The following is a 13,652-nucleotide window of genomic DNA, read 5'->3' as shown; positions in this document are numbered from 1 at the left end:
GAAAGCCTTATTCACCTAAGAACCCTCCACCTTGAGCTTCTCCTTCAAATAATGAGGGCAACACAGCCTGCCACATAATGAAAGCATCACTGTGGCTTCCCCACTATTCGGTAATATCTGCTGGCCCTACAACCCTCCCAGATCTTTGCAATTCTCCAACTCTGGTCTCCTTTGCCCACTTATCTGGCTGTCATTTCTACAGACGCCTAGGTTCTATGCTTTAGAATTTCCTCCCCAAACTTCTCCACCTCTCCCTCACTCCTCTTTAAGATGGTCTTTAAAATCGATCTCTTTGACTTTTGATTACTCATCCTAATGTAGCTTTGAAGCAGACATGTGACTTGTAATTATGATGCACCTGTGAGGTATAAGGCACCATATAAATGCAGGTTGTTGTTGATAACGGCCACAATGCTCGCAATGATGTCCCTGTGCTCAGAGAGCACCTGAACATTGACTCCAGTCCAAATCCTTTCTCCACATGAAGACCATGGGGCAGATTTGAAGAGCACCAGATATCCATGTGGGTTTTGCGGTGACTATACTCATGGCACCCACCCAATGCCATGGCCAAAGCTAAGCACCTTTTTCCAGCTGACGACCGCTAGTGAGCCTGCTGGACCTACACCATCATCTCTAACTTGAGGAAAAGTGCGCTGTGGAATGTAGCTGCAACAATAGAGTGAACAATACTGATTTTGCGCAATGGTGTATTGGTGACCTCTTTTATATCTCTCCGAACGGTAATTTTCAGGGAAGTCAATGGAAATGAAGGCCTGGGGTGGTGTATAATGGGCGACTGAAACAATAGTGTCAGTTTTAGGCCATTGCAAAACACCAAAATTGTTCTCATTACTTAAAGGGAGCAACAACTTGCATTTGTATAGAGCTGTTAATGATGCAATGACATGGAAAGAATACAGAACAGACTCACTAAGAAAACTGGAAGAGATATGCAATGGGTGGCTGATTCACTCTTGCTCATTTGAAACTATCACATAAAGTCAGAATGACTCCCACTATGTGCAAAAAGACAATGGTTGCGCTCAACGCTTGAAGTGGCAACTCTGTAAGGCACACCACATATGTAAGCAAAATGAAGGACACCAGTAAACTTCTTCCTCACTTGGAACCAGGTACGTTGGACTGGATGACTACACTGACTAGGTTGGGGAACTATGCATCGGGCATCTTGCTGTGGAGGGTAGCCATTCTCCTTTGGCCAGCCTCCTGCAGCAGAACTTCCAGCGTCTGAATAGCAGAGGCGGCAGGTGTTAACTCTCTATCTCCACTGCACTATTGCAAACGAGAAGATAACTTTTCCACCACTTACACGATTCCCTGTTTTACGGTGAGCTGTTGTCCCTTATCGAGCTACTCCCACACTGGACATTACGGACTGGCATCTAATTGAGCCACTCAAATGGTTTATATATATAGAATAATAGAGTGAGTGTTGCAGAGTGAGTTACAGGTGGAATTCAATCAAGGGACTCATGTGGTTTATATACAGAATAACAGAAACCTGGGAATTACAGACTGAAATCTAATTGAGGGGTTCGGGTGGTTTATATATATAGGATCAGAGGTAATGGGGGAAATGGTGGCGTATCCCTGGTAGTATCCCTGGACTAGTAACCCAGAAAGGAAAAAACAGTTCGGACCAGTACGCTTATTTCCCAGTTTTTACTGGTGTTCCATTTTAAGGGATACAAGACCAGTTTGGACCAGTATTCTTATTTTCCAGTTTTTACTGTTTTTTCCTTCTGAGAATCCAGAAACCCAGGCTAATGCCCTGGGGGCCATGGGTTCAAACCCCAGCATTCTATTAATAAATCTGGAATATAAAACTAGCCTCAGTAATTTGACCATGAAACTATCATTGATTGTCTCAAAAACCAAAGCCCATCTGGTTCACTAATGTCCTTTAGGGAAGGAAATCTGCCACCCTTACCTGGTCTGGCCTGCATGTGACTCCATACCCACAGCAATGTGATTGACTCTTAAATGTTCTCTGAAATGGCCGAGTAAACCACTCAATTCAAGGGCAATTAGGGGTGGGCAACAAATGCTGGCCTTGCCAGTGACACCCACATCCCATGAGAGAATTTTTAAAAACCTGGAAGTAAGCTGCAGGATGGGATCTAATCTAAAATATGGAAGTTTGGAGTTTGTCCGACCTGCTATCTGAACTCTCAGATCAGATCACAGGGTAGAAAAATCTCAATGGTACGTCTGGCAAGTTGCCTGGGAAGTTACAATCAATTTTAAGGGATGGAGAGTCGCACACAGTGGGCTCTCTCTCCTGCTGGAGGTGCTTCCTGGGAGATCCATCTACCAGAATCTCTTCCACAATACTTCAGCGCTGTTCTGCTATGTCTCTTAGTTAGGAACTCAGGCTGTTCTTCCATTAATAAATCGGCACTCAGTAGTACTCCATCCTCATGATATACAGTTTACGGCATAGAATCGATGGCGGAGAAGCAGCTTTATGTCAGTGTTTATGCTCCACACGAGCCTCCTCCCACTTTACTTCATCTCACTCCAGCAGCATATCCTTCTACTCTTTTCTTCCTCATGTGCTTATCTAGTTTCCCCTTAACTGCATTTCTGCCATTCGCCTCAACTAATCCTTGTGGCAGTGAGTTGCACATTCTAACCACTCTCTATGCAATGAAATTCCTTACTGGATTTACCAGAGACTATTTCATATTTATGGTCACGAGTTTTCGACTTCACCAACAAGTGAAAACATCTTCTACAGAAAAGACAGTGCAGGAAACATTTGTTCTTCATTGAGGAGTGTCACGTGCCCCATGCAAACAACAGTCCGCAGAGTTGGCCAGGGAATCTGCGCAAGTCTGTAAGGCAGCCAGAAAGAGCTCTCCATGACCTAATTTCTCCCCCAACATTCTCACTGTACATAACTCAAGCCTAGAAAGACAAAAAAAGTTTCAACTGTAATTTCGAGCAAAAGGTTCACCGTATTGAAATTAAAGCTTGTTAAAATAATGGGCAAGAGCATGTTAATCTATTTAATACTGGTACCTCACAGAGGCTATATTTCAACTGAAAACCCGTAATGTTTTCATCACAATCTCCAGGGAGAGATTGTAATGAAAATTTCAGACACTCATTATTGCACCTGGTATCTGGTTACGTTATATTATATATCCCAGTTGTCTCTATAAAATCCCAAAAGCCACTCCTATGTTCCGATGCACGCTGACCTGTCAACACACCTGGGACCTCACTGTTAGTGGCTAGGCAACTCTGACTCAAAAACCTAAAGTTTCCTAGTTTTGTTCAAATTTCTTCCATTAGCTTTCACTACCACTTGGAAGAATTTCAGATGGCAATTGTCAACCAATTGGTGCTGGTGTACTACAGTTACCTCAGAGAGTCCAGGTTGCTCTGGAAACATGGACTTTCACATACCAGTTGCAGTCTGGTAATAGTGATGGTAGAGGTTCCAACATTCTTTCTAACACATAGCTGACTAGGAATCTTGCCCACTCTTACTGCCTGCTACTGGCATGTGTTGGAAAGGTTTGCAGGTTGATAATCAACCTGTTTGGCTAAGTTAAGAAAGCGCCTTCCTTGGCCATCAAGTCCCGGGGTGGGATTTGAACTAAGAGCTTCTGGCTCAGAGGCAGGTACACGACCCAGTGCACCACAAGACCTCCTCTATGTCCATTACTTCAATGCATCACATGACAGTAAATGCTGACAAGACGAGTCATCCAGAATCCGAGCCCAGTCTTATCCTTACTTAAAGCCCACTTCACAGCAGGGGTCACTAACTATTGACTAGAAGCTGAATGATATGTAGCTCCCCTCCTTAGATATTAGGGTGCAGAGGAGATTTACCAGAGAAGCTGCAATTGTCCTCCTTAGAGTAGAGGTTAAGGGAAAATTAAATAGAAGAGTTCAAAATTACAAGGGTTTTGATATAGGAAGAAACTGTTTCCACTGGCAGGAGGGTCAGGAATGGGAGAACATAGATTTAATAATCCGTAAAGTGGGGTGGGGTGGTGGTGCGCAAAGGAGGGGTGATGGAGATGGGGAGAATTTTGTCAAGCAGAGATTTGAGATCTGAAATAAGACCATAAGACCATAAGACATAGGAGCAGAAATTAGGCTATTCGGCCCATCGAGTCTGCTCCGCCATTCAATCATGGCTGATAAGTTTCTCAACACCATTCTCCCGCCTTCTCCCCGTAACCTTTGATCCCCTTACCAATCAAGAACCTATCTATCTCGCTCTTAAATACACTCAATGACCTGGCCTCCACAGCCTTCTGTGGCAATGAATTCCATAGATTCACCACTCTCTGGCTGAAGAAGTTTCTCCTCATCTCTGTTCTAAAAGGCCTTCCCTTTACTCTGAGGCTGTGCCCTCGGGTCCTAGTCTCTCCTACTACTGGAAACATCTTCCCCACGTCCACTCTATCCAGGCCTTTCAGTATTCTGTAAGTTTCAATCAGATCCCCCCTCATCCTTCTAACCTCCATCGAGTATAGACCCAGAGTCCTCAAACATTCCTCATATGTTAAGCCTTTCATTCCTGGGGTCATTCTCGTGAACCTCCTCTGGACCCTCTCCAGGGCCAGCAATGTACTGCTCGAAAGGGTGGTAGAAACAGATTCAACGACAACTTTCAAAGTGGAACTGGATAAATACTTAAAAAGGAAAAACAGCGAGGAAGTGAAATAAGGAAGTGGATAACTCTTTCAAAGGGTTGTCAGAAGCAAGATGGGCTGAATGACCTCTTTCTCATAGAAACTCACAACACAGGAGGAGATATTTGGTCTGTTGTGCCTGTGCTGACTCTTTGAAAACACAGTCGTTGAGCCCCACATTCCTGCATTTTGTCCGTAACCCGGTAAGGGCCTCATCCTCAAGAACCTGTCCAACTTTCAGTACAAATTATGCGTGGAGTCAGCTTCCATCACTTTTTCAGGTAGAAGGTTCTCTCATCTTCCCCTTTAGAACTTCTGCTAATAATTTTAAATCTATGACCTTGATTTAGTGACCCATCCCACAAGGGGAATATTTATTCTCTCTCAACTCTATCAAAACATTTCATCATCCTGAAAACTTCTACCAGGTCACCTCTTAACCTTCTCTGTTCCAAGGAGGACAGTCTGAACTTTTCCAACTTCTCATAAATGCAGTCCCTCATCCCTGGTAATATTCCTGGTAAACCTTCTCTGTGCCTTTTCTGAGGCCTTTACATCATTCCTGAAGTGTGGGACCCAGGAGGTCCACAATACTGCAGCTGGAGCCTAACTCTTGATTTGTAAAGTTCCAGCCCAATTTATTTGCTTTTACATTCTATTCCACTCTTTATAAACTCAAGTAACCCCTATACTTTTCAAGCCACTTTTTCATTTTAGTAAGAAATGGCTGTTTATTAACTGTACAAAATCTTTTAAAAATTATTGAATGTTATAGAAATAACTCTTCATCTGATTAAGAAAAATCCTACAGCAGGTGGTTGGGCTGACAGACACAGGAGAATGTAGGTTTGTTAACTCTCCCTAGGGCATGACTCCAGGACAGTCTCTGAATAAGGCACTCCTAAAGGCTGATGAGGTCGGATCTCATGAACTATACGTCAACCAACTGTCCGAGTAAGAGTTAATCTGGAAGTAATTAATAATCTGAAGCAAGTAATAAGCCACAAGATGACTTCATGGGCTTCAAACTGAAGTAGAAGGGATTACCTTGAATATCTGTCCCTTGTTAATGGACAATTAGAGGTTGACATAAGACAACCATCAAGCCCCTAGAAATTAGGCATATAACTGGGCTCACGAGAGGGAAATTTGGACAGAAAGCTTCCCTGGGTGGACCAGTGCTGGCTCCTGTCTAACACCTTGGTTAGTTCAAGAAGACGTCAGACAAAGGAGAACTTTTCAAAGTGATCCATACTGGCTTCAGCCTAATTCTTCGGCTAGCTCAAGGAGACTGAGAGCAGAAGAGACTGCCACTTCCAGCTACAGAGATCAGCCTCAAGAGGACATTAGATGATTATTTGAATAGAAACAATATGCAGGGGTATGGGGAAAAGGCAGGGCAATGGCACTAGGTTATAACGCTCGTTTGGAGAGCCAGTGCAGAATGGGCAGAATGGCCTCCTTCAGTGCCGTTAAAATTGTATAATTCTGTCCATTTGTCCAATCTGTGACCAGTAAACCGTTCTAAGGAGACTGTCACTTGTCAGCATCCCTTGCATCCATCAGCATCCATTCGTCCAATCCAGAACCAGTTAAGTATTCTCACATGTTACAGGTCGATGTCTTCTCTGTCTATTTATCTCATATATCATAATTAAAATGGTGTTTCTTACTAAACTGCTTTAAAATCACTTATAACTTTGACCCCCCCCCTCCTCCTTTTTAGGTAATCTGTGATTCCCAGACCAAATCATACAACTTGTCCTGCTGCCTTTAAGGGTTTTATTTATGGATACCAAGATCTCTCTCTCTCTGCTCATTTATACTTTTCAAAATTGTGCCATTTACAGTTTACACTCTTTCCATATTTATCCTCTCAAAGTACATTACTTCATACTTCTCTGTGTTGAACATCCATCTGCCATTGCTTCACCAGACTGTCAATGTCATCCTGAAGTCTATCACTATCCTCATCCCGATCCACTAATTTGCCAAGTTTCTCATCATCTGCAAACTTTATAAAGCTGCTCCTGGGTCTAGGTTCTTTATGAAAACTGAAAGAAGTAATGAACTCAAAACTTACCCTTGGGAACATCAGTGCAAACCATTTCCCAGTCTAAAAAATATCCAACCATCCACTACCTTTTGCTCCCTGTCACTGAGCCGATTTTGAATTCATATCGCCACCTTCCCATTTTCCATCTTCTTTCTAAGCCTCTTGTGTGGCACCTTTGCTGAATGTCTTCCTGGAGTCCATATATAGAACATCTGCTACAGGGCAACATTCCCTGTTACCTCATCAAAAATTCAATCAAGCCTGTATAAGGTTGTGCACTGTAAGATTCTCTGAAATCCAGTGTGGCCACTGGATGAGATTTATTGGCACACATCAGACCTGAGTGTTCTGCTCAGCTGGTTAAGGCACTCCTTTTCGTACAGACTTGGCTATTGCTAAGAACAGGCATGAATTCAAAAAGAAGGAATTTAGAGAGTGGGGGTCTGCTGGCAAGCTCATATAAATTATTGAGAGACTACCTTGAGATTGTTGATCATATTCTTTAACCTCGGATCACACAGATAAGGGAAGGTGGCAGAGCTATTAAAAGGTGAGATTAATGCACTGAGCTGTGACCCTCTGCAAGACTTCACACAGTGCCACTCTACATTACAACTCTCCACTGATATCAAAGTGTTGTCACACTGCTCTGCTTATAAAGAGGAGCCTCAGCATGTCGCTTAGGCAATGCAAAACCCTTTCAATAACTTTGCAACCTGTGAGATTTTTGAATAACACTCTGCACAAGGTCAAGGCAACACCGGTTGAAGAGAATTCAAATACAGGAGCCAAACCAATGCAATCCACTCAGCAAACAAATACTAATATTTAATCACACCCTCTTGTCTGCCTCTGACCTTTTGAAATGTCACCGATTGCTGTGTCGACTGCCCCGCGAATCCTGACACCATCACTCTCAAAAAATAGCCCTCAGGTTGGAGCTTTACCATCAGTTGGCACACAGCTAGACAAAAAAGGGTTAACTCTACTCTCTCTGCGAGAGAAGCCAAGCAAAGCTCTGTAAAACCGCACAGCTTATATTGTGACAAGGTTCTTCAAAAACTAAAGCTCAAGGCTGCATCGGATGCAATACACATTTATAGATACATATGATATCAGTTTCGAATATAATACATCTAACTGCCCAGGCACTCACCACCTTTCCAATGCCTTCCCTTCGACCGACTTTGCTTGGAGTCACTCTGCTGTGTGCAGGGTCCGCTCAGCAATAAAACGGCGATGAAAGCAAGTTCGAGGCTAGCTTGTCTGGTTAGCTGCACTACAGGAAACATCTCCCCAAGTTTGTTAGCAACAAAATATATGCATACACCTCTGTCCTCACATCTTTTTCTCCCCCCATACTCTCGTCGCTTGCTGAAAGCAGTCATTAATCATTGTGCAATCAAAGCAGCGACCATCCTCACCAAGTCGTGATGTGCAGAAGGCAACATCAAACTGCTGGAGCCCCGAGGAGAGGAACATGTCTTTTTTTTTTCCCTCACAGATCCAGATTCGCCCACATTGCACCGGTCACGGGCTATTGCAATGAAAGGAAGGGGGTGGGGGGAGAAAAATCACTACTCCAGGTTTCAGTGGGAATACCTCTTTGAGCTTGGTGTGTACATATACCCACCCGAAGCACACAAGCAACAACCTTTCTCACTCCCTCCGCCCACCCCCTCATAAAAAACATATAGATTTGATGCAGGGTAGAGTGTGAAAAGTGTTCTCAGCCCAGTTTTTTTTTAAACAGACACACACACACACAGGCGATATATTAAGAATGTCAGGGAGAAAGAGAGAGAGAGACAGAGAGGCATTAAAAAAAAATAGGTGGCGAGGTTATATCCTCAAATGCCTTCAGTCCCATCGAATGATCCTGATAGCAAGGCGACCTATCGAATTGCTCTTGATAAAGCTGCATTGCAAAAGCACTACCAGCGACATTTGGGCAGTACAGGGAACGGTCCAGTTAAATGCAAACTCTCTCCCCCCTCAGTACGGGCTCAGCGGCTTTGTTAAGTGCAGCAATGTACAGTCAGTGTATCAACCTGCTGAATAACCAAGGACAAGTCGCTATTATTGTATATAATGTTATACATATTTTATATATATATATTGGTTATTGTAAGGTGACACATAAAAATCTTTTTTTTTGCCTTTTCTTTGGGTTCAATTATTATCATTAATTGCCTTGAGAAGTTAAAAGGCGAGACTGGCCGTATATCATACTTGCCAGAAAGAAAAGTGTTTGGTTAATTCAGAACTTAAATCACAACAGTGTCAGCTCCATACTCTGGAGGAGCTATAATTGCAGATTAACAGACAATCTGTGCAGTGAGGTTACCTGGAATATATTTCTTTTAATATAAAAAGACTTAATTGTAGCATGCAGTGGAAGCAAATAAGATTAGAGGCACGATCTACTGTGCCAGCAAGCATTACATTTGCTTGCATTTCTATATATAAATTCCACGTTTTGGCATCTCTCCCCTTTTCATTCTCTCACTTGCAACCCACGTTGCTGACAGTATGCTGAGTGTTTAAACATTAATATGTAAATATACATAAAACAACAACAAAAATCAATTATGTCAGAAAGATGATATCTTGCAGCTGAGCCCTAAATCCAGCTATCCCAGGTATCCAAGCCCAAATCTTGTTTCCATCCAGTGTGGGTTTTGACACTCTTAAATGGCTTCACTAGCAGCTGCCCCTTGGCCTCCGGGAGATGCCTGAGAGGCTTCATAGGTGAACCGTGGCACTTGAAGACATCACACATCATTGTTATTCAGCTTCCGTCAAAGCTGTTAGGCAAAAGGCCCATACCAATTGCCCCCTGCCCCTTGTGCGCTGATTATAACTTTGCTCTGGCTGATTATACTTTGCTGTGTGTGTGTGTGTGTGTGTCACACCACACAGCCTTGTCCCCTGTGAGGTTTAAAAAATCAGGTATTACCCCACCCCCTCATCTCCCCTGAAAAAAAGTTGCCAGCTGTGGCCCAGCACATTCACCTCTGAGTCAGAAGGAATTCCCACTCTAGAGGTGCAAAAGAATCTAGGCGAATACTCTCATTGCAGCGCTGAGGGGAGTGCTGCACAGTTGGAGACACCACCTTTTGGTTGAAACATTAAAACCAAGGCACCCTCTGCCCTTTCATTTGACGTAAAAGATTGCACAGCCAGTACTGGAGGAAAAGCAGGGAAGTCCTCCCTGGTGTCCTAGGCCAATACTTATCCCTCAACCAACATCACTTAAAAAAAAGATTATCAGGTCATCATCACATTGCTGTTTGTGGCAGTTCCCTACAATACAACAGTGACTATACTTCAAAAAGCACTTCACTGGCTGCAAAGCATTTTGGAATGTCCTGAGGATGTGAACAAAGAGTATAGAAGTACAAAACAAAAACAGAATTACCTGGAAAAACTCAGCAGGTCTGGCAGCATCGGCGGAGAAGAAAAGAGTCGACGTTTCAAGTCCTCATGACCCTTGCTTTCCTTTCCCCCTAACTACTTCCTGAACTCCACAGGAACCGGTGGCCTGTGTAACTTTTCCCCATTGAAGGCTATTTGGTATTTGAGGACATCACAACCAAAACCTATCCCATTCTTAGTGGGCACCTGTGCATGGGCACCTTGCAGAAGGAATCACCTGATAATGGTCAGGAAAGGGAAAGCCCTGACTTGATTTTCAACTCCCCACCTCAAGGGAAGGGAGTTCAAGTTAACCGTTGCACGGTTGAAATCAATTAAATTTGACAGATACCAAAAGCTGAGTCTTGGGGTCTTGTGAAGCTTCGTTGCACACCACGACAGGGCATCATAGAAGTATAGAATTCTTCAGCACAGAAAAGGACTATTCAGTCTATTATGCATGTGCTGACTCTTGAACGAGATATTCGATTTAGTCCTGAGCCTCAGCTTTTTCCCCATAATTCTGAACCTCGAGTACACGTCCCATTGTCTTTTAGAAGCTCCTACGGAACCAGATTCCACCATAGGAACTTAGGACTTAGGAGCAGGAGTAGGCCATTCAGCCCTTCGAGCCTGTTCCATCATTCAATAAGGTCATAGCTCTTCTGGTTGTGGTCCCAACGCCACTTTTCCATCTATCCCCCATACCCTCGACTCCCTTGTCTATCAAAAACCTGTCTAACTACTCCTTGGATAAATTCAACGACCCAGCTGCCACTGCTTTCTGGGGAAGAGAATTCCACAGACTAACAGCCCTCTGAGAGAAAGAAAATTCTCATCTCCATCTGAAACTGTAGACCTCTTATTCTTAAACTGTATCGGCTAGTTCTAGTCCCTCCCGCAAGTGGAAACATCTTCCAAGGTATCTACCCTATCAAATCCCCTCAGAATATGTTTCAATAAGATCACCTCTCATTCTTCTAAACTCCAATGGGTATAGACCCAATCTGTTTAACCTTTCCTCATGAGATAAGCTCCTCACCCCAGGAATGAGTCAATTGAACCTTCCCTGAGCTACTTCTAATGCAATTATATCTTTTTTCTAATAAGGAGACCAAAACTGTACACAGTACTCCAGGTGTGGTCTCACCGATGCCCTGTACAGCTGCAGTAAAACTTCCCTCCTTTTATATTCCATTCTCCTTGCAATAAATGCCAACATTCCATTCGCCTTCCTAATAACTTGCTGCACCTGTATACTAACTCTTTGTGACTCGTGTACAAGGACACCCAAATCCCTCTGTACCATTGAACTCTGCAATCTCTCCCCATTTAAATAATATGCTGCTTCTCTATTCTTCCTGCCAAAGTGGACAAGTTCATTTTTTCCCATGTTATACACCAGCTGCCAAGTTTTTGCCTGCTCACTCAACCTATCTATGCCCCTTTGCTGACTCTCTACCTTTCAGAGGCTTACCAGCCTTTCAGGTGATGCCTTCCAGATTACAACAACCTTCTGCATGAAAGAAAACTCTTCATTTACCCTCCAAAATACAATTCCCAGGATTGTACACAACTGAGGCCTAAACAGTGATTTGTAAAGGTTCAGCAGGGTTCCTTGTTTTTGCATTCAATGCCCGTATTCACAAAGCCAAATATCCCATCCGCTTTCTTAACTTTCTTATCCACTTGCCCTGCTGCCTTCAAGGGAGATGACGAGCCTAGTAGGAGATTCCACACATCTGCTTCATAATCCACTCAAGTTCTGACTGCCATAATATTCAAGAAGAATCATTCAGCCTGTCCAATGCTCAGTAGTCCAACAGGAGGCCATTCAGCCCTTTAAGCCTGTTCTGTCATTCTATTGGACCATTCTATCAACCTGCCTTCATCCTGTAGCCTTTAACACTCTTTGCCTAACAAAAATCTATCCCATCTCAGTTTTGAAAATTTCAATTGATCCCCAGCCTTGACAACCTTTTGGGGGGCAAGAATTCCAGATTTCCATTACCCTTTGTGTGAAGAAGTGTTTCCTCACATCACCCCTGAACAGCCTAACTCCAATTTTGATGTTAATCCTCCACAAGTGGGGATTCCCCACCCCCCCGCACCCCCACCCCCCCCACCCCCCCACCACCAACAAGAGGAAATAGTTTCTCTCTATCTACCCTATCAAATCCTTTAGTTAAAAAGAAAGAAACATTTGCATTTTCATGACCTCAAGGGTGACCCAAAGTGTATATTTTTATTTATTTGTTCATGGGTTTTGGGCGTTGCTAGCTAGATCAACATTTATTGCCCATCCCTAATTGCCCTTGAGAAGGTGGTGGTGAGCTGCCTTCTTGGACCGCTGCAGTCCATGTGGTGTAAGTACAGCCACAGTGCTGTTAGGAAGGGAGCTCCAGGATTTTGACCCAACGAGAGTGAAGAAACAGTGATAAAGTTCTTAGTCGGGATGGTGAGTGACTTGGAGGGAGACTTGCATGTGCTGGTGTTCAATTAATAAAATATTTTTGAAGTGTGGTCACTGTTGTAATATAGGAAACATGGCAGCCAATTTGCATACAGCAAGCTCCCACAAACAGTAATGTGATCATGACCAGATAATCTGTATTTGTGATGTTGATTGAGGGATAAATATTGAACAGGGGAGAACTCCCCTGCTTTTCTTCAAAATAGTGCTGAGAGATTTTTTTTTTACATTCACTCCAGAGGGCAGATAGGGCCTTGACTTAAAGTCTGATCTGATAAATAGTACCTCTGATCGTGCAGCACTTGCTTATTACTGCACGGGGATTGTCTTGATTTTTGTGCGTAAGTCCTTGGGTTCATGGGCTCACAACGTTCTGACTTAGAGGCAAGAGTGCTTCCTGCTCAGCCACAGCTGACAAAACTGCCTAGTCAACTCAAACTCCTCACTAGGATCACCCGTTGATCTTCTATGCTCAAGGAAATACAAGCCTCGGCTATGCAGCCTGTCGTCAAAGGTTAACCCTTCTAGCCCCTGTGTCATTCTGGTGAATCTATACTGCAGCCCTTCCAAGGCCAATTTATCCTTCCTGAGGTACAATTCCAGAGATACATTCCAGTGAGAAAGAAAGACTCTAAGAGAAGGACGCACTATCCATGGTTAACTAGGGAAGTTAAAGAGAGCATCAAATTGAAAGAAAAAATGTACAATTCTATGAAGATTAATGGTAGGTCAAAAGATTGGACAGAATTTAAAAACCAACAATGACTAAAAAATTAATAGTGAGGAAGAAATTAGAATATGAGACAAAGCTAGCTAGAAATGTAAAAAAAAAGATATTAATAGTTTCTACATGTGCTTAAAAAAGAAAATCGTAGCTAAAGTGAGCCTGGAGAATTAATAATGGGAAATAAAGAATTGGTGGAAGCTGTGAACAGGTAATTTGTGTCTGTCTTCACTGTAGGAGGCATAAATAACATCCCAGAAATACTTGTAGATCAAGAGGTGAAAGGGAGGGAGGAACTTA

The 13,652-nt window shown here is 43.2% G+C and overlaps 1 protein-coding gene across 1 annotated transcript in view; it reads right to left on the bottom strand.

The window, feature by feature from the left end:
- robo2 (roundabout, axon guidance receptor, homolog 2 (Drosophila)) overlaps window positions 1-8,188 on the bottom strand; it is a 1,135,129-nt gene extending 1,126,941 nt beyond the window's left edge. Inside the window, exon 1 of the mRNA XM_078560411.1 lies at window positions 7,895-8,188. Coding sequence (XP_078416537.1) covers window positions 7,895-8,126 — 232 coding nt within the window. The 5' untranslated portion in view covers window positions 8,127-8,188. The remainder of the gene's footprint in view (window positions 1-7,894) is intronic.
- Between the last annotated feature and the right edge of the window lie 5,464 nt (window positions 8,189-13,652).

Source organism: Cetorhinus maximus, chromosome 16 (assembly GCF_964194155.1).
Source record: "Cetorhinus maximus chromosome 16, sCetMax3.hap1.1, whole genome shotgun sequence".
Classification (NCBI taxonomy): Eukaryota; Metazoa; Chordata; class Chondrichthyes; order Lamniformes; family Cetorhinidae; genus Cetorhinus; species Cetorhinus maximus.
This window is presented reverse-complemented; position numbering and strand designations above follow the sequence as displayed.